The 20,425-nt window shown below is 43.5% G+C and overlaps 1 protein-coding gene and 1 long non-coding RNA gene across 8 annotated transcripts in view; one reads left to right on the top strand and one right to left on the bottom strand.

Moving 5' to 3' along the window:
* RBM47 (RNA binding motif protein 47) overlaps nucleotides 1-20,425 on the bottom strand; it is a 154,918-nt gene that overhangs the window by 5,362 nt on the left and 129,131 nt on the right. Inside the window, exons 5-7 of one of the 2 annotated variants that reach the window (XM_077758902.1) lie at nucleotides 4,934-6,090; nucleotides 3,850-4,056; nucleotides 866-1,056 (exon numbers count right to left, since the gene is read on the bottom strand). In XM_077758902.1, coding sequence (XP_077615028.1) covers nucleotides 866-1,056; nucleotides 3,850-4,056; nucleotides 4,934-6,059 — 1,524 coding nt within the window. In that variant the 5' untranslated portion in view covers nucleotides 6,060-6,090. The remainder of the gene's footprint in view (nucleotides 1-865; nucleotides 1,057-3,849; nucleotides 4,057-4,933; nucleotides 6,091-20,425) is intronic. The other variant, XM_077758903.1, reaches the window with a different exon arrangement.
* LOC144227307 (uncharacterized) overlaps nucleotides 6,116-20,425 on the top strand; it is a 38,666-nt gene continuing 24,356 nt past the window's right edge. The window contains exons 1-5 of one of the 6 annotated variants that reach the window (XR_013333903.1): nucleotides 6,116-6,200; nucleotides 6,732-6,828; nucleotides 12,900-13,028; nucleotides 15,010-15,237; nucleotides 16,400-16,992. This is a non-coding gene — a long non-coding RNA (uncharacterized LOC144227307). Of the gene's footprint in view, nucleotides 6,829-12,899; nucleotides 13,029-13,117; nucleotides 13,271-15,009; nucleotides 15,238-16,079; nucleotides 16,316-16,399; nucleotides 16,993-20,425 lie in introns of those variants that run through there. The other 5 variants (XR_013333902.1, XR_013333901.1, XR_013333905.1 and 2 more) reach the window with 5 other exon arrangements.

Below are 20,425 nucleotides of genomic sequence, written 5' to 3'. Positions count from 1 at the left end.
GTTTCTAGGCTCTGAGCTGTCAGCAGAGCCTGATGCGGGACTTGAACTCATGAACCACGAGATCGTAGCTTGAGCTGAAGTCAGACGCTTAACTGACTGAGCCACCCAGGTGACCCTGTGAAGTTTTATATATCTACATTTCTACAGATTTTTTTTTTTTAAGTTTGTTTATTTATTTATTTATTTATTTGGGGGGGGAGGGGGGACAGAGACAGAAAGAGTATCCTAAGGAGGTTCCATGCTGCCAATGAGGAGCCCCATGTAAAAGATCACGAACCACAAACCAGGAGATCATGACCTGAGTTAAAATCAAGAGTCGATGCTTAACCTACTGAGCCACCAGGAGCCCTTCTAAGGTATTTCTCTCTCCATGCACACACACTTACATACCTGTGTGTGGATACAGAGGTCTAAATATTCATATACGGTGGACAGGGGGGTACGGGGGGGAGGGGGGAGAGAGAACTTAAAAAAAATCAGCAGTGAACTGCAATTCGGCAAGTGAAAATGTGAGCTATCTCCCCAGGCTTTGCAAGTCAGCGCCTTAATAGTAGTAACAGGAGTTAAAAATTACCCACCATCATAATATTGTATGCACAATATTATGACACTGTGAAGAATTACACGTGTCATTTCTGCACTCTGCTTCCCGTCTTTCATACAGGCATAATATTAGGGCAGTATAATTATTATTTCAAACTTTGCTGTCCTGTCATGATTTATAGTAAACATTTTTTCTGTCACCCAATCCCATACTTCATCAGAGGGCTCGGCACACAGCAACCTCTCCTGTTGAACAGTCAATGAACCTGTGATAAAGAGAGGCCTCTCACACAAATGACAATGACTACAGCAAGAGCTCTACCTGGAAAGGTGGCGGCGTTGACACGGCAGGAATGACGGCGGCCGCGGCCGCGGCGGCGCTGGCTGGGTCTGGCTGCACCGCGATGGGGCTGATCATGTGCTCCATTGTGTGGATTTTGCCATCTTCGATTATTTTAGGGGCTGGGGCGGCCTGAAATACGGAATACTGGGCCCCAATGGCAGGGATGGCTACTGTAAGAGAAAGGAAATGCACATCACTTGAAAGTCCCCGAGAAAGATCTGTCACTTTCTTGGTGTTTTTCAAACCCAAGTTTAGTGGTCATGGGCCTCCCCCCACTAATGAATGCTCTCTTAGCACAGGTAACAAGGTGCCACCTGAGAGGAAGAGAGGGCCGCTGGCACATACGCCCCGTTCACCTCGCAAAAGGATCCACGTGGGTACGGATGGGCCCACCCACAGATGCTAACGGAAGGGAGGTCCAGAGTTCGGTTTCTGCACCAAAATTTCCACTACTGCTTCTACAGAGAATTCTCATTTTGGATATTGCTCTTGATGTCCAGCAAAGGAAAGGGCCTTGTGACTAAGCCAGCAGGCTCAGGGTGAGAAGGGAGATCAGAGGCCCACCAGGTGGGAGATGGAGCCTGTCGGCCCTCATCACTCACCTCGCCCATTACCAGATCCGCCATGCTTTCCCTTCCTCATTAAAAATAATTTTTTTTAAATTTATTTATTTTGAGAGAGAGAGAGTGAGAATAAGCAGGGGAGGGACAGAGACAGTGAAGTGAGCAAGAGAGACTCCCAAACAGGCTCTGTAGTGTCAGGGCAGAGCCCAACATGGGGCTTGAACTCACAAACCATGATGTGAGATCATGACCTGAACCGAAATCAAGAGTCAGACACTTAACGGACTGAGCCACCCAGGCACCCCTCATTTTCACATTTTAAGAAGCAGGTGCTGGAGAGGGTTTCCTTCCGAGAACTCAGAGGTCAGTGTACACCTGCACTCTGTTATTTCTGATTTCAGCCTTACTGATTCAAGGAAAAATACAGAATAGAAAATGGCAAATTCCCTCACTTTCTAATTTCTGCTCATATTAGTGAAATAGTAGAGTGACTGGTTCTATGATGCCAATTCAAAGACGTGTTTCTGTGAGTAAAGTCCAAAGGCCTCTATTTCGACCAGAGGCTCAACAGACAGCAGTTACTGAACACCAATCTATGATAAAGAGAGGCAAGAAGGAAAAAATATTAGCCCTGGTTTTGGAGGAGTTTGTAGGAGTATGTGGTAGGTGTGTGTGTTGAAGGGTAAGCACGAATATAAAATACATACACAAAGTATCCTTTATGTCTTTCCTATAACTGTAAGCATATTTGCTCTAATACAAGCTGATTGGATAAAAGGTAAAGAGACAAAGGACTGCAGACTAAACAATGGTGTGGCCTTTCAATAAAATATATCTAAAACCTTAACGAAATCTTTCACGTGCCTTTCAATCAATGGTCTTGTGACCAGATACGCCACCATTGCTCTGGTGCTTCTCCTAAAATATAGTTCTAATTTTCTGGATGAATCAGAAATAGAGCCCAGAATATGGGGACCAGAGGTGATTATGAGTTTAAGCTACACTGGGGCTGTATTAAGTAATTCTGGATTGTTTAGGCTGCCTGCTCACAGGAATTTCTACCTCGGGCCGCAGGACACAATACACTTGAAGATGATTTAAGAGTTCATTTCTCTAGTTAAATCTTATGCTGTCGCAACCTGCCAACAGGAGTCCCTTTTCCAACAAGTAGAAATGACAACTATTGTGTCCAGGCTGTTTTATGGCATTACAGAGAGATACGGGATCAGTTTCACATTGCTTATAATGTCAATGGTATTTATAAGGAAATCCAGTCTGAGGAGTCATTTGACTGCAGAATCTGCAACATTTTTTTCCTAGGCAAAAAAAATTATCCCTGGGTTATTTCAAAAGGATGCTCTACTGGGAAAATGCATTCTAAGCCCTATGTGGCAGGGCTAACCTATGCCCCAAACATAGATTCTCTGACTCTCTTTTAGCTAGGGGGTGAACTGCACAGTCCTTGACCAGCAGAAAATCAAGAGGAGATAAGCTTCAAGGTGAGGATTCTCTCAAAGTGCTCTTCAATCTACCCTCCACGAAGCCAGGAAGAGAGCTAGAGGAGGATCGCTCTGATGCTCCATGAATAAATTTTCCTTACGTTTGGATGCTTGTGTGCTAATAGGGAGTTGATGCTATGATGTTCTCACAATGGAAATCCTTACAAGTGAGGATCAGAAAGATGATCAGTCTCATGTCTGATGACCAATGGGCACTAATAACCCTGGCAGATTGGTGGGGCCTGGAGGTGAAAGCAAAGTTCAAGGTCTCTGGCCTGAATTACTTGAGTGTCCCCACCTCCAACCCATTGATCCAGAATGCTGGAAATTAGAATCCAGGAAATTAGCAGCTGCACAAAGTTTCACCACTGCCTTGTTCCCAGGTATTCTGGTTTATTATAGGACCATGACAGGGGACAAGTTGTGTTTTTTGCTCCCGAAGGGACATTTCCTACCTTCCGACCAACTCTCAGAACTGGCAATAATCTGTACCCTCTGGCTTCTGACGGCTAGTGTAGCAATAGGCTTGAGTAAGGAAAAGACAGTTTGAGCTGGTAGAAGATACAGAAGAACCTCCTAGTCTTCCATTTTCTTTGTCCATCCCTCCCCACCACTCCAACTCTGCCTACTGGGTCACAGACTGAGAAAAAGCCTAAAGACTAAGTGGCACCCCTTTGAAAAACCCACTACTTGTAAGTTTGATTTAAACACGGTCAGAGCTAGACCACCCCCTTACGTTCCACATTAAGAAGGCTCAGGAGGCCACACTCTTGCCTAATCTCTGACTGCCTCTGAGAAAAGGAACCCGTGCGCAATGAAAGAGCCCGAGTTGAGCCTGGGGTCACTTCAAAGAGAGGGCTGGGGTTTAGGCCGATGCATTCTATCTCTGGTTCATACTAACCTGTACCAGGTTTAATGGCAACTGGATTGACGGCAGAGATTTCCAAATTCGGTACAAGTTCATATCCTTTTTCTTGTTGCTTTCCTTTCCCTTCGTGATACCGGCTATATATACCACGGCCAGCTGAATATCCCCCGAGGTAGGAACCCCTGGGCCCTGGGGCTCTGTTGCCAGCCGCACCTCGACCCCGGCCTCTTATGCTGCCTGCTTATAATAACAACACAAAGAAATGATGAGCAACCAGCAGTGACTGTAGAGGAAACAGATCTCAACTCAAGGTTCTTGGCATTTAGTTGTTTGCCATAAATGGCAGGCAGTTACACCTTTGCTCTTCGATGAGCTGATAAGATGCTTCAAACATGCTACTCCATCTTAGATTCGTATCCAAAGTATGTCTGCTCAACACAAGAGATGAACTTGCACGATGAGTTCCTAGGACTGATTGCAAGTGCAACTTCAATACAGAAAAACATTCACAGACTGTAAAGAAGTTAGATCTGGAAAGGGATCTGCTGGTTCACCTTCCTCATTTTAAGTGTGAGAAAACTGGCCTAGGGAGGTGAAAGGGACTGATGAAAGTCACAGAGCGAGCTGATCTCATGACAGCAGGACCCAGAACCTAGCCACTGGTTTCCCGGTGCAATGCTTGGTTTCATTACACGCTAGCCAATGATTTAAACAGCACCACCACCACCACCACCACGACATTGTCTGTCCTTCGTGTGCCCCAACATCCTAGAGATTTAATTTCACAAGGAGCTTTTAACCTAGAGACAGGTGGACCAGCCCCAAACCAGGAGATCCTGGAAAGGTAGTATGCAAGAAGCGCCTGCATGCATGCCCCTTGATTTCACCGCTCTCCCCACACGTAACTATGACCTGCATTTCCTAAAATGCTGTGGGAGTGAACGCCCTAAGTGCCAGCAAAACACAGACCCTCGGAAGTGACACCCAAAGGAGGGTGGGTGAGTGGGGGAGATGGGCCTGTCTACCAGCTCAGCAAACTAGAGCCACAACACCCCTGACGTTGCCCGGGGCCACGTGGCTGTCGGGGGGCCTCCCCAGCAGTACAGCCCCCACTAACCTTTTACAAAGTAGTCTCTGTTGGGCCCGATGAGCGCGTTGTAAGGGTAGCCGTAGTAGGCCAGCGTGTAGGGGTCGCAAGAGTACACGTAGCTGGGCTGTTGCACCGCCGCCTCTGCCGCGCCGCCGCCCTTGGCTGCCTTCTGGTAGCGGGAGTACTGCTCCTTGTCCACGGGCTTGGCCAGCGTCACCTCGAGGCACGAGCCCTCCAGCTCGGTGCCGTTGAGGTTGTTCATGGCATGCACGGCGTCCTCGCGGCTGGCGAAGTGCACGAAGGCGTAGTCGCGGATCTTCTTGACGCGCTCCACGCAGCCCGGGTTGAACTGGCCGAAGCTCTTCTTGATGGTGTCCTCCGTGGTCTCGATCATGAGGTTGCGCACGTAGAGGATCTTCACGGTCTCCATCACGTCCTCGTCCACGTCGATCTCGGGCTCGGCCCAGTCCACGGCGATCTGGTGGCCCCACAGCTGGATGCGGCCGGGCATGAGCTTGCGGCGAGCCATGGCGGCCGCGCGGTGGCTCTCGTACTCCACGAAGGCGAAGCCGCGGTTCTTCATCTTGTCGGCCGCGCTGGCGTAGACGATCACGTCGAGCACGCCCTCGGTGACCTTGGCGATCTCCTCCAGGATCTCCTCGCGCTTCTTCATCTTGGGGATGCCGCCGATGAAGAGGCGGCAGTTGTCCACGCTGCAGCACACGCCGAGCAGGCGGCCGGGGCGGATCTCGTAGTTGTTGAGCTCGCGCACGGCGCGCTTGGCCTCGTTCTTGTGGCAGTACATGACGAAAGCGTAGCCGCGGTTCTTGCCGTCGAAGTCCATCATGAGGCGCAGCTCGTAGATGCGGCCCACCGTCTCGAACACGGGCACCAGCTCGTCCTCGTAGACGTCTCGCGGGATCTTGCCCACGAAGACCTCGCAGCCGCGCTGCGGGTGCGGGCCCTCCCAGCCGGGCGGCGGGCCGCCGTACTTGCGCTGCCCGTTCTCCTGCACCATGCTGTAGCCCGTGCGCTCCATCAGCGCCAGCAGCGCCGCCTCGTTGGGCGCGCCGGCCACGCCCTCCGGCACCTTGGCCGAGGCCGCGGCGGCCGAGTCGCTGCTCATGGCTGCGGTGGAATCCTCTGCGGTCATAATGTCAAAGGCATCCACGGCGGAAGGAGACCTGCGGGAGGCAGAAGGGGGGGGGGGTGAGCGTGGAGTCTGCACCGCGCTGAGCCAAAACTTGCCTAGTTCATGCTCGTAAGGCACACGAGACCCACGCTTCACTAGCAGGTGGTTAGATGAGGAATAAATACAGCGGCTCTAAGAAGCTAAATTAGTCAAGTTGTTTTGCAGGAAAAACCAGAAGTGACTCGGGGAAAAAAAAAATCAGAACAAGCAAGTACTTCCGCTTAACCAGTACCCCAACAGCTCTGAAGCACAGAGAAACCTGTTGTAATTCTTAGTGAAAACCTCATCTTGCAGCAGATGGCAACATCGTTTGCCCAATTCCTACACCATCGACTCAGATTGATTTCCTTTTAGTTACAGCATTTTAACTCATTTGTTTACTTGGTACACATAGCCTCTTTCTTTGGTTTCTTTTTTAAGACAGTCTTTTTCCATTTAGGAATGGAAGTAGAGCAATGTATTGACATTGTTAAGGAAAACTTTGAGGAAATGTTATTACAAGAGATAGGTACAGAGCTGTGTACCTGAAGGTTTTTACAAGAAAGAAATGGAACATCCACATTGCCAAGGACTTGGTCTAGGTAGGAACTGTGGTAAGAGCCTGTAAGTCTGACTTTTATGGTGTCATTTCAGCAAAAGTCTTGGTAGGAACCATCAATGGATTTGGAATCAGCCCACAAAGAGCTGGATTAAATTCCAACTGGGTGGCCTGTGAAGCAGCTACTACCTGGTAAGCCACACTACTGTTTTTGGAGAACTGTCAGGTGCACATTATTTGGCCTTCCTAATCTTCTTACATGGAAAGTGATATTATTATTACTCCTAATTTGTCTGTGGGGAAATAGACTCAGAGAGGTTGAGTAAATTGCCCATTTCACACAGCAAGTGTCAACTCCTAGAAGGACTTGATGCCAAGTCACTTGGTTCCAGATTCCATGTTCTGTCTTTAGAAGCAGTGCTGGGCAACAGAACTTTCTGTGAGGATGGAAAAGCTGTCACTAGCCACTGTGGCTACTGGGCACCTAAAATGGGGCGAGTGTAACTGTTGAACTGAGTTATAAATTTTATTTCATTTTAATTAACTTAAAATTAAATAGCCACATATGATAGTGCAAATCTAAACCATGCCACCTTTACCCATCCAGCACAGGGCTCTGTGGAGATTATTTTATTTATTTATTTATTTGTTTATTTCATTTATTTCTTTATTTAAATGTTTTATTGATTTTTGAGAGGGAGATAGAGACAGCATGAACAGGGGAGGGTCAGAGAGAGAGGGAGACACAGAATCTGAAACAGGCTCCAGGCTCTGAGCTAGCTGTCAGCACAGAGCCCGATGTGGGGCTCGAACCCACGAAACGTGAGATCATGACCTGAGCCGAAGTCAGACGCCCAACCGCCTGAGCCACCCAGGCGCCCCAGTGGAGATGATTTTAAATGATACAATAAGATTATCATCACAAGCATTGTACTATACTTTTGTAAAGAACGGCTCTGCTTGGCCTTTTAAAAATGAAGTTTATTTCATTTTTTGGGCTATAAAAGTATTCTGGTAAATTTTGTGGAAAATTAAGAAAAGCAGGACAAGAAATCATTCCTATTATTCCTACCCAATGATAGCCACAAATGAACTTTCCCATCTTTTTAAAAATAGTTTTATTTTGAGGGGGGATTTTTGGGGGTGGAACTTGGCTTCCAACAAATTTACATCCTGCTGCTTTGCTTTATAAGCATTCCTCCCACATTCTTTTTTTTTTTATTTTTAGTTTATTTATTTTGAGAGAGAGAGAGAGAGAGCGCGCGCGAGCATGAGCAGGGGAGGGGCCGAGAGAGGGAGAGAGAGGATCCCAAGCAGGCTCGGTGCTGTCAGCGCAGAGCCTGAATCAGGGCTTGAACTCATGAACCATTAGATCATGACCTGAGCTGAAATCAAGAGTCGGACGCTTAACCCAACTGAGCCACCTAGGCGCCCCTCCTCCACATATTTAAAACCCTTTGCAAAAACACAAATTTTAATAGTTGCATAAGGTTTCATCATTCAACTGGAATCCGGAGCATTATTTTAAGAAGTTTACCAATAGGAATTGTATACAAGAATATTAAGGGAAATTTCAAGAATAATTAAAGTACGTTTGATCTTCTAAAGAAAAAAAAAAACAAAAGAAATTATAGGGACACAATAGAAATCTGAGGTGTTTATATGCTGGCCAGCTAAAGCAATTCTTCCTTGGTTCATTTGCTGTAAACTCAAGGGGCAGTATAGTGTAGTGGGTAAATGTGTGGCCAGTGGAGCCAGACTGGGTGACTGTGTGTAAATCCCAGCTCTAACACCTTCTAGTTGTATGAACTGGAGCAAGTATGCTTAGCTGCTCCATGCCTCAGTTTCTCTTCTTATAAAATGGGAATAATGAGGTTATTACTGAGTTTAGAGGAAGAAGTGAGTTAGTATAAGCAAAGTACTTTGAATTGTGCCTAGAACACTGTAAACATTCAAGAAATGTCCATTGTTATTGCTGTCTTTAATCCAAACTTCTGGGTAAAACTTCAGACCAGTTCTTTCAATTTTAGGGTAATTTTGCCTTTCTCAGAAGCTCTTTAAAAAATCTGTTTCATATGGCTTCTATTCTTATTTTTTATTTCTTTTGCCCTTTAAAGTGGTTAAGACTGGCTTGACAACATATCCACTTGTCATGAAGTCTTTTTTCTGTAATAAATTTGAAAATGATAATTCATTCCTGTAGTTTCACACTGATACAGAAGTTTCAATATCAGATTTGAACATGAAGCTCTTCCTTTCCTTCCAAAAGGAAGATAAGGATATATTCTTAAGAAAACTATTTGTACAAATACATGTGTTTATGGTTTGTGACTTGAAAAGGAAACCCCAGAACATATATAACATGTAAGAGGCAATTCAAGATCTTACGTGTACTACATAAAGTATTAACTAAAATCCAAAGGAAAAGACCCCATTGCTCTGCTAAGATATGCAGAGTTGACTTCGTACTCTGAAATTATGATTTTACACCAAGAAAAGTCTATACTTTTGTACTCTGTGAAGGAAGAGTACGGATTGTACTTTGAAATTATGATTTTACACCAACAAAAGTCTGGTAATGGTCAGGCTATGTGAGTCATTTCCAGTTGCAACTCCATCAATTTTACCAAAATTTTTGTTTGCTTTTTGTCTGCTGGTGTCAGTAATATAAATGCTTCTTTTTATAAAAATCACCTCTTTTAAAATAGTTATAGCTTATTTCTTACATCTACAAGCCAAGAAAAGCCTTTTTTGTAAGCTTTGATCATCTGGAGTAATTGAATCATGTTACTGGCCCTCTTTCCCTTCTTCTTTTGGTCACTAGGAAGTTCAGGATTAAGTCACTTCACTTTTAGTAACTGTCTAAGATTTTACAACACAGTCTCAAGTTTATCTAATTCTGGCTATAGTTTCATTTTCTTTTTTAGTCTTCTATATTCTCAACGTCATGAATTTAGCTATTTATGTTATTCATCTTCTTGTTTACATGTTCCTGGAAGCCACCTCACATAATTTTGGATTTAGGAGAGGAATATATGCATCTACACACACGCACACGTGCACACACACAAACACACAGAGGCACACACACATCTAATCTGTACCAGATATTGATTAATGTAGTAGCTAATAAATGAACTGTCTTTTACATTAACCATAAACATTGACATAAAAACAAATGAGAATCACAGTGAGATACTACTTGTTTACCAGCACGGCTATAATAAAAACTAAAAACACAAAATAAGCATTAGCAAGAATGTGAAGAAATTGGAACGCTTTAGCATTGCTAGTAGGAATGTAAAATGGTGCAGCTACTGTGGAAACAGCATGGTGCTACCTCCGAAGCTGAAACACAGAATTATCATATGATCTACCAATTCTACTACTGGTTATATACTCAAAGGAACCTGAAAACAAGGACTCAAGCAGAAATTTGTACACCAGTGATTAAAACAGTATTATTCACAGCAGCCAAAAGGTGGAAAACAACTCAAATGTCCATTGATGCATAAAAGGACAAACAAAATGTGATATGTTTACTGAGTGGAATATTATTTGGCCTTAAAAGGAAGGAAACTATAATACATGTTACAACTTGGATGCACCGTGAAGGCATTAGGTGAGGTAAAAGAACCCAGATACAAAAGGACAAATATTGTATGATTACAATCACACGAAGTACCTAGAACAGGCAAATTCACAGAGATAGAAAGTAGAATCATGGTTGCCGGGAGATGGGGAAGGGGAAAATGGAGCTTTGCTGTTTAGGGAATTTCAGTTAGGGATGATGAGAGAGTTCTGGAGATGGACGATGGTGATGGTTACGTAACAGTATGAATGTACTTAATGCCACTGACCTGTGTACTTAAAAATAGCTAAAATGGCTAATTTTCTTATGTATATTTTGGCACAATTAAAAAAAAAAAAACCTTGAAAGTTAGAAAGCTCAGAGATTAAAAAAAGGAAAAAATAAGATCCCATAAAATTAGGATTTCACTAGAGGCTGCTAAAAAAATGGTACAATGAGTAGGTTTAACACATTCAAGAAAAGCTTATGGTTTATTAACTCCATTCTCCTTATTTTCATGTCTAATATACTATAGAGTTAAATAAATTATATGGTGTGCTGCTCAATAAATTTTGAAGGCCAAGGGCTTAGATACACAAAACAGATACAGGATTTATTTAATGCCTTTAAAAAGGGCACCATACAGCTAATATGACCCTTCTCTCAGAGATGGAACAGAACACCTAACTTATTACAATTAGACAAGCTTTAGACCAAACTATGGCAAACACTTGCCATGGGCCAAATACAGCCTGCCATTTGTTTTTGTAAATAAAGTTTTATCAGAACATAGCCATTACCCTTAAAAAAACATTATCTATGGTTACTTTTGCAGTATGATGGCAGGTCAAATCATTCAGAAACTATATGGCTTCCAAGGCCTAAAATACTGTCTTGCTTGGTATAAAATAGAATATTTGCTAACTTCTGCTCTAAAAGATGTGTAGGGGACATCGATGGGAGAAAGTGGCACAGATGGCTATTGCTACGTATTACCAGCCACTTTTTCCTCAGCTTCCTATGCTGCACAGTGACTTAATTTCAGGACCAGTTTTTAAGTTCGAACGTATTTTATTCTCCTTTTTTAAGTTCATTTATTTATTTTGGGAGAGGCAGCCCAGGTGGGGGAGGGACAGAAAGAGACAGGGAGAGAGAGAATCCCAAGCAGGCTCCTTGCTGCCAGCACAGAGCCCGATGCGGGGCTCAAACTCTCAAAACCGTGAGATCATGACCTGAGCCAAAACCAGAGTCAGATGCTTAACTGTCTGAGTCATCCACATGCCCCGAGTTCTAACATATTTTACAGACAGTATTCTTGATCTGTCTTTGCCTCTCTCAGTCTAAGTTGTTTGTCATTTAATTAAAGTGTGTGGTCAAATGTCTGAGACCTGGAAGAAGAGATATCTGGTGAAGGTGACTGGCTCAGCCTCTAACACTTTTATGTGTACAATAATAACTTAAGAGACACCAACACAGAAGGGTTTGTGCTCATTTTTTCATTCATTCTACAAATATTTTTTGAGCACCTACTATGCCAGATATGGTGGACCTCATTCTCATGGAGCCTACCTTGTAGTTAATGGAATTAGAGAATTATCCTTCAAATCCTAAAAAGTTGAGAATGAAGGCATTTTGTATTTGTGCTCAATGGCCAGAGACTGCCTCAAAAGAGCTATACCTCAGTATTAACAATCTGTTTCTAATAAGGCTATAGTTCAAGTTAAAAACTCAGCCACATCATTATTGTGCCTTAAAAAATTAGTTTAGAATACCCTCTTTAGAAGGGTGGGAGTATAGATATATGCATTTGTGTGTTTAGGATAGGGGTATCTGAGTGGTGAGAAATACTATCTTCTGAATGACAAGATTCTTCTTATAGTAGAGAACTGGATGGGGAACCTGGGTGGCTCAGTGAGGTGTCTGACTTCAGCTCAGGTCATGATCTTACGGTTTTTGAGTTCGAGCCCCTCAGTGGACTCTGTGCTGAAAGCTCAGAGCCTGGAGCCTGCTTTGGATTCTGTGTCTCCCTCTCTCTCTGCCCCTCCCCTGCTCATGCTCTCTCTCTGTCTCTCAAAAAATGAATAAACATTTTTTTTTTAATTTTAATAAAAAATAATAAAATAGATTGGATAGTCTTGATTTAGGCCACCAAGCTTACTGAATAAATGCACAGTCTCTGGAGTCAGAGACCTAGGGCCAAATCTTGGCTCCTCTGCTTACTAGTTGTGAACCCCGGGGAAAGGCCATTTAACCTCCTAAAGCCTCAATATTCTCATCTTTAAAATGGTGACAGTAAGAGCTAATATTTATTGAATGCCCATTAGGTGCTAGGCAGCGTGCTAAACTCTATACATGTATTAACTCACTCCAATCCTCACAAAGTCTGTATGGGATATTATTAGGATCTCTACCTTATAAACAAGGAAACTGAGGCACAGAGAGATTAAGTAGATTCTCAGTTCATGAGCATCAGAGCTGGTATTTGAACCCTGCCAGTCTGGCTTAGAGTGTGTACCATAGCTGCCTGTACGTGATTCTTACCGCAGGGCTGTCATAAGGAGTGAACGAAATCCACACAAAGCTCCTAGTGCAGAACCTAGCGCTAAGTGCACAAAAAATGTTAGAAGAAATCTGAATGTTAAAAAAAAAAAAAGATATTTGAATTTGAGGTGAGACTCTTGCTCTTTTGTAGGATTCTTTTGTTTATAGGGCAACAAGAGGTTATCCCAGCCAACCTCGAACCAGTCAGTATGTGGAGCCTAGCCTGTGTGTGCTGGCGTGGATGGGCATATCAGAGTCTCCCAGATTCCATTCTTAGCAGGTAAGCTGTCTGGCAGTGTGATTCTCCACGGGCGATGTGGCTCAGGCGTCCAAGCGTAAGCCTGCTTTTCACCTAAACTTTGGCTATAGCAATTTGCAGAGGCTTTTCCAGAAGGAGCCTGAAGAGACTTGCTGCGCTGGATGCAAAAGGTCCAGTCATCCTCATAGATGCCAGGTCCCCGGAGGCGGTTACCCGGCCACCACCGCACTAGCCTTGTACACAATAAAGATGGCTTTGCCAAAGACTGCTAGCTTACCCATGTGGCAATATTTCTGAAACATTTATTCACAGTTTCGCATATAAAACAGAGCAAAATATACTTTCAAATCCAGCTATTATTCTGAACTGTTAGCTACAATTTTTGTTGCCTCTGTTTTAGGTCAAGTTTGAGCTTGTCAGGGTAAAATAAAATTTCAGGGCTAACTCCAACTTATAGCAGACTTAAATCGGGATTTAAATTCCCTTCTTAGGAGTGGTGCAGAGTATGTTTCAGTAGGATGTTAACCTTGAACTGGGACATTTTAGAGGGCAAGGAATACCACTGTACTGGGAAATATTTCCAAAGTTTGCCAACCAGTCTTTACACAGGATTAAAAACAGCATGAATATAATCTAGAATTATCCAAACTACCAGTTAACTCTGGTTCTCAGCTGTAAGGGATGTGTGTGCGCACGTGTGTGTGTGTGCATGCACATATGTCATGTACTTGAGATTAATGTGCAACTGGGAACTCGTGGGAGAGTTTTGTTTGCGGATGAAAGGACACATGGCAATGTGAAGATGATATACGGTGGTAAGCAGTGGCTACCAGCACCAGCTGGAACTTAAGTCAGTGGAAGGTTTTAGAACGTATTTATCTAAGAGGTAATTCTATCTCTGTGGTAAGATTTCTGTTTTGATGTCCCTCATTTATGCCAAAAAAATTTGTCTCTACTAATAGTTACTTCGTAGGTATGGCCCACCACACAGGTATAATAAACTGTACAATATAATAAAATACCAAACTAGAAGACTCTGGAAGAGGGAAGACTTTGGAGTCAAAGAGAGAGAAGTTCAAGTCATGAATGTGTCACTGTCTTAAGAGGCAAATTACCTCAGCAACATGTCATGTCCACAGATTCCAGATGGTTCTAGCACCCATTTCAGAGGACCGGTTCCAGGATTAAGAGACATTTAATGCCACAAATCAAGGGAGGAAAAACATCAAAGGCCAGCTTCTGCAAAAGGTTTCCAAGATTTGGCCTCACCCCGAGTGGTTATCTTACTGCCCCTGGCCAGGTTACCACCACCCATTAGAGTAAACAGCAGAGAACCCTCCCACCGCCAGGCAGGCCTCTGGCACCGGGACATTTCTGTTACCTCGGAGTTTGGAAAGTGTTAAAGGAGTTCGACTCAAAATGGAGGCAGAATACTTGGAATTTACCTGGAGGCCCCAACAATACGCTGAAGACTGAAGCTTGACTCTTTTTTTCCCCTTCCTATCTCTGCCAGCAACCTCATGCTATTTGAAGGCATGGCTCTTGCAACACAGAAGAATCCTTCCTGAACTCTCTAGGTGAAATCCCGAAAGGATCAAGAGGAGTAGCGTAGTAATATTCCGGGCCATACCTCTGTCAGCTCCTGGCTAATCTGAGACAATGTTAATTCAAAAAGGGTCTTAAACTGTGTTGATGCTTGTACAGATTTTGTTATGGCAAAGCACATCACTCAATGAAGGATTGTGTCTGATAAACAGATACAAAGCCCAGAGACTCGCTTTTCCCAGGCGTTTCTATCAACACATGGCTGAAAATTAGGCATTCTGCTGTGGGTTCCCAGGGAAGCTGGCTACACACCACGAGGGGGTAAAGCCACCCGCCCAGGTGGGGCGAGGGTGGGGGTGAGTTTTCTATGGAAGTTTGGCAACACACAATCCCTGCTAAGCATCTGTTACCTGGTTCCATTTAAATAAGCATTAGACACATATTTTTTTCTCAACAGGATGATGGGGCAATGCTGAAAAAAAAAAATGAATCCCACAAATTTGGCACACATCTGCCTCCTGGATTAATGTTTTCCCACACTGTAAACAAGCAGTAGAAGGGACTTCTAGTTTCACCCCTTATCTTGGCTCCTTTGACCCAAACCTTTGAGAGATCTGGCAAGGGACAGAAAGACCTACCAGCAGATAGATACAGAGAGGAGAAGGAAGAAGGAGAAGCACCAATGGTATGTATCATATAACAATAGCTTGAATTTATAAAGGGTTTTTCAACTTATAAATTTCTTTCACATACGTAACCTACTTTCATAAAATCCCAGACTCTGAGCTGCAGAGGGATCTTGGGTATCATTTAATCCAAAGTTTCTCAACCTTGTTCCCTATTGACATTTTGGACGTAATAATTCTTTGTTGTGGGGCGCTGTCCTATGCACTGTAGGATGTCACAGCATCCCTGACCTCTACCAACTCACCCAACCCCCTCTATGTGTGATGACCCAAAATGTCTCCTGGGGGCAAAACTGCTCCCTGTTGAGAATCACTGATAGAGTCGGACTATCCTGCAGCTATAACCAGATTATATGCTTGCCCATGGCGGGTACTTATTAAATAATGAGAAGAAATTGTTATTTAAAAAAAATTTTTTTAACGTTTATTTTTGAGAGACAGAGAGAAATAGAGAACGAGCAGGGAAGGGGCAGAGAGAGAGGGAGACACAGAATCTGAAGCAGCTCCAGGCTCTGAGCTGTCAGCACAGAGCCCGAGACAAGGCTCGAACCTACAAACCATGAGATCATGACCTCAGCCGAAGTCAGGTGCTTAACTGACTGAGCGACCCAGGCGCCCCAAAGAAGAGGTTGTTATTTTATAGCTGCCACTCCCAGTGTGGGCTTGGCATCTTTGTCTGGCTCTCACTGTCACAGCTGTCAGGACTGGGAGATGGGCATCACCTTTCAAACTACTCATTTATGTGTTTGAGATTCTACCAATTTAATTTTTCAAACCGGACGACTACTACCATACAGCCCTCTCAAACGGATTCTGTTGTCAAACTTATTTGTCATCACAGGAGATCAACAGGCCTGGGTCACAGAAACACTACCTCTGAAATTAGCCAGAGGATCTACCAACCTCTAGAAATGCCTCATTTAAATTCAGACCTCTCGGTGCACACCGCTGACATTCTGGTTTTTAAGACAAGGACCTTCCTCAAATGTCACTGCTGGTTTCCTTCATAACGCAGAAAGCCTTACTTAACATTCAGAGTTTTGTACACACTGTATGTTAGCCAATTTGACAACAAATTATTAACAACATAAAAATAAAATGCAAATTCTCATTTAAAAAATAAGATTCAGAATTTTGTTTTTTTTTCTTTTTTTTTAAAAGACATAAATAATCACCAAAAATGTTCTTCTGGAACACAGTCAATTCACTGGTACTACAATCAGCATCTGTACCCCTGAGGCAAAAGGCAATGTGATGGAAGAGATGACAAAGCAGTGTTTATGTATGCATTCATTCATTCACTCATCTCCAAACTATGATCGGATGGTTGCTGGATGCCAGGCTGTGCTAGGTCTTGGGGATATAGTGGTGACTATAGCACAGCCATTGCGGTTCCTAGCCTACCAAGGATAGACGAAAAAGGAAAGATCGGAACGCGGACAGAGTGAAACCAAGAGCAAAGATGGGCAGCTACACGATTATTCAACCCTAGAAGGTCACATATGTTCTTTCAGCATTTTATCGAGTGCCAAAGCTAAGACAATGGCTTAGTAAAGTATACAAGCAACAAGGACCATGGGTCAAAACAGCACCAAGGAGTCACCTAGCTGTAACAGGCGGACAAAGACTGAAAATCTGCACTTATGTGGTTTAATTATATTTAGAGACAGTGGAAAATTCTGCAAGAGTGAAGCTCTCTCTGTCCTGCTGTACTTAGAACTGATATATATCACCTTATTGCAAATATAATACATACACCATGATATTATAATTGAATAAATACATTAAAATCATAAAAATCAAAATCCATCTTATTGAGCATCTTTGTGACACAGACACTCCGCTGACTGCCATCGTTTTGCACAGTGAGATGATTTCAGAGAAGGACACTGCTCTACAGCACGTGTGGTATTTCTGGACAAGTGGCTGTAGAGTGTATTTCACTTACATGCTAAGAAGAGAGCAGCACTAAAAGAGAAAAATGATGTAAATGCAGTCCTCTCTAGAGGGAAAGAGGTGGACTAGAAATAATATCTCAGAGTTTTGGTAATGTTTAAAAACTCGAGTTAGTGATAGCTGCCATTTTTTTGCACCTGTTATGTGTATAATAAACCTTAAAGAAGGTATCTGATTTTTCATGACATTCCAATGAATTGAAATTTAACACGTGGGCTTAGAGCAGGTCTAGAGGTCTGCCGGAGGGAGGATTAGCAAAGTACAGCCCATGGACCAAATTCAACCCTGTGGCTATTCTTATCGAGTTTTGTTGGAACAAAGCAACGCCCATCTGTTTACGTGTTGTCTGTGGCTGCTTTCAGGCTACAGTGGCAGAGTTAACAGAGACAGTGTGGACTGCAAAACCTAAAATATTATTGTCTGGCTCCTTACAGCAAAAGCCCCCTGCTCTAGGGTCAGATTTCCTGGGTTTGAGCCCCAGCTCTATACTTGTGTAGCTATAAATGATGGTAAGTCATTTAAATGTTAGCTGTTACTGCCCCCTTCTAAAGATCAGATGCTTGATGGGCGCCTGGGTGGCTCAGTTGGTTGAGCATCTGACTTCGGCTCAGGTCATGATCTCATGGTCTGTGATTCAAGTCCCATGTAGAGCTCTGTGCTGACAGCTCACAGCCTGGAGCCGGCTTGGGTTCTGTGTCTCCCCCTCTCTCTGCCTCTCCCCGGCTTGCACCCTATCTCTCTCAAAAATAAACATAAAAATTTTTTTACTTAAAATAAATAAAGATCAGGGGCGCCTGGGTAGCTTAGTCGGTTGGGCGTCCGACTTTCACTTAGGTCATGATCTCGCGGTTCGTGGGTTCGAGCCCCGCATCGGGCTCTGTGCTGACTGCCAGCTCAGAGCCTGGAGCCTGTTTCGGAGTCTGTGTCTCCCTCTCTCTGACCCTCCCCTGCTCACGCTGTCTCTCTCTCTCCTAGAATTAAATAAAAATATTAAAAAAAAAAAAAAAAGATCAGACACTTGAGGCTCAGATCAAATAGCTCACCTAAGAGCACTCAGAATTGAGGGGCACCTGAGTGGCTCAGTGGGTTAAACGTCCAACTGTTGGTTTCATTTCAGCTCAGGTCACAATCTCATAGTTTCGTGAGATAGAGCCCCACATCGGGCTCTATGCTGGCATGCGCAGCCTGCTTGTCTGTCTCTCTCTCTCTCTCTCTCTGCCCCCCTTCCCCTGCTTGTGCTCTCTCTCTCTAAATAAGTAAATAAATACGCATTTAAAAAAATTAAAAAGATCACTAAGATTTGAAACTTAGCTGATGACAAACCCAAGTTCTTTCTACCAGGGTACTCTGTCTTCACTTTTTCCTTAGTGATAGCAGGCTTAGCTATAGCCAGTGTTAACAGGGTAGGCCCATGACCAGTGCAAAATGGACACTGGTTCAAGGAGGCCCAAGCACGGGCTCTTCCCACTGTATGCCTCAGCACACCTCCGCATGCCGCCCGCCCCTTTCCTGAGCTTTCAGTCTTGCAGTCTGTTCCATACCCTATTTCCAGCCCTTTACATAGAGGTTAGCATGTTCAAATTGTATTTCTAGAATTAAAAATGTATTCAATTAGGGGGCCTCGGTGGTTCAGTCGGTTGAGTGTCCGACTCTTGATTTTGGTGCATGTCATGATCCCAGGGTGGTGGGATTGAGCCCTGGGACTGGCTCCATGCTCAGCATGGGATTCCCTCCCCGACCCCGTCTCTCTCTCTCCCTCCCCAAGCCCCCATCCCTCTCCTCCGAGCTCGCTCAAAAAAAAAAAAATTAGAAAAGAATATGGGACTGTAATGAAACAGTAGGGATGGGGGTTATATTCTAGGCTCTGGAGCCAGACTGCCCGGCTTCATATCTGGGCTCCACCACTTGAGAAACAAGTGCCATCACACATGTCACTTACTTTCCCTGAGCCTCAGTCTCACCACCTATAAAATGGTGATAATATACCGTATGATGCTGTGAGGATTAAAGAGATAAAACACATAAAGCACTCAGAAAGATACCTAGCTGGCCACCTGGGTGGCTCAGTCAGTTAAGCATCTAACTCTTGATTTTGGCTCAGGTCATGATTTCACAGTTCACGAGTTCAAGTCTGGCATCGGGCTCTGCACTGACAGTTTGGGGTCTGCATGGGATTCTCTGTCTCCCTTTCTCTGTCCCTCTCTTACTCATGTTCTCTCTCTCAAAAGCAAATTTTAAAAAAAGATACCTAGCTGAGGTAAATGCTCAAATCCCATCAACATCATTTCTACTGGGCAAAACAGTTTTTCAAGCATGTTCTCTTTGTAGAGAACTACATAGGTATATTTTATGTTTTTAATTAATTAATTGGGGGGGGGGGGCAGGGGAGGGGCATAAAGAGAATCCCAAACAGGTTTTGTGCTGTTAGTGGAGAGCCTGCTGGGGGGCTGGATCCCATTGAGACCATGACCTGAGCTGAAATCAAGAGTTGGACACTTAGCCGACTGAGCTGCCCAGGTGCCCCAACACAGCCACAGTTTAGAACCACACAGTTTCTGCTTCACAATGTAATTTTATAAGTTGAAGAATTTGAGGGACTTTACTCCTAAATTTTTGTAGACAAACTGGAAGGGAAGTTCTATGGAAAAGTACTTTTAAGATCCTACGTGTGAAATATGTGGTGATAATGATGATTTTTCAAGCTAATGATAATGCAAAAAGTAATTACTATGCTCTTTCTGATAGTTATCCAGTTGTGTAAATAATAGATTCTTTTGATTACCAACGAGTATACCTACACTAATGCTTTGTACCTACTCACTGAATGTAGTAGGCCCTAAATATTGTTTGTTAACTATGGGATATTAAAATTACGAACACAAGTTTAAGAAAGTAATCCAGGCACGATATCCTCAGAAAAACTTTATGTGCCAGCATGTGAATATATGAGCCAGTAGTAACTTAAGGGATGGTCATTTTTATTATAAAAATATTTTTTAACTCACAAAAGGATTAATAAGAGTTCCTATAGAAAGAAAGTCCCCTATGCCATTTAGAATATTACTGAAGTTACTGAAAAATTGAACCTCTCTCTATATATTCTTACTGTATATACTTTCCTTATGTATCTATATATAGCCACAATACTGTGCTAAAGGATCAATCAGTCCCATTTTCTTGATGGAGAGACTGAGAACAAGGGTGATCATGTGTTAAAGCTTAAAATCACAA

The sequence above is a fragment of the Crocuta crocuta genome, unplaced genomic scaffold, assembly GCF_008692635.1.
Source record: "Crocuta crocuta isolate KB4526 unplaced genomic scaffold, BGI_CrCroc_1.0 scaffold223, whole genome shotgun sequence".
In the NCBI taxonomy this organism is placed as follows: domain Eukaryota; kingdom Metazoa; phylum Chordata; class Mammalia; order Carnivora; family Hyaenidae; genus Crocuta; species Crocuta crocuta.
The sequence above is the reverse complement of the archived record's forward strand: the minus strand, read 5'-3'. Positions and strand labels throughout refer to the sequence as shown.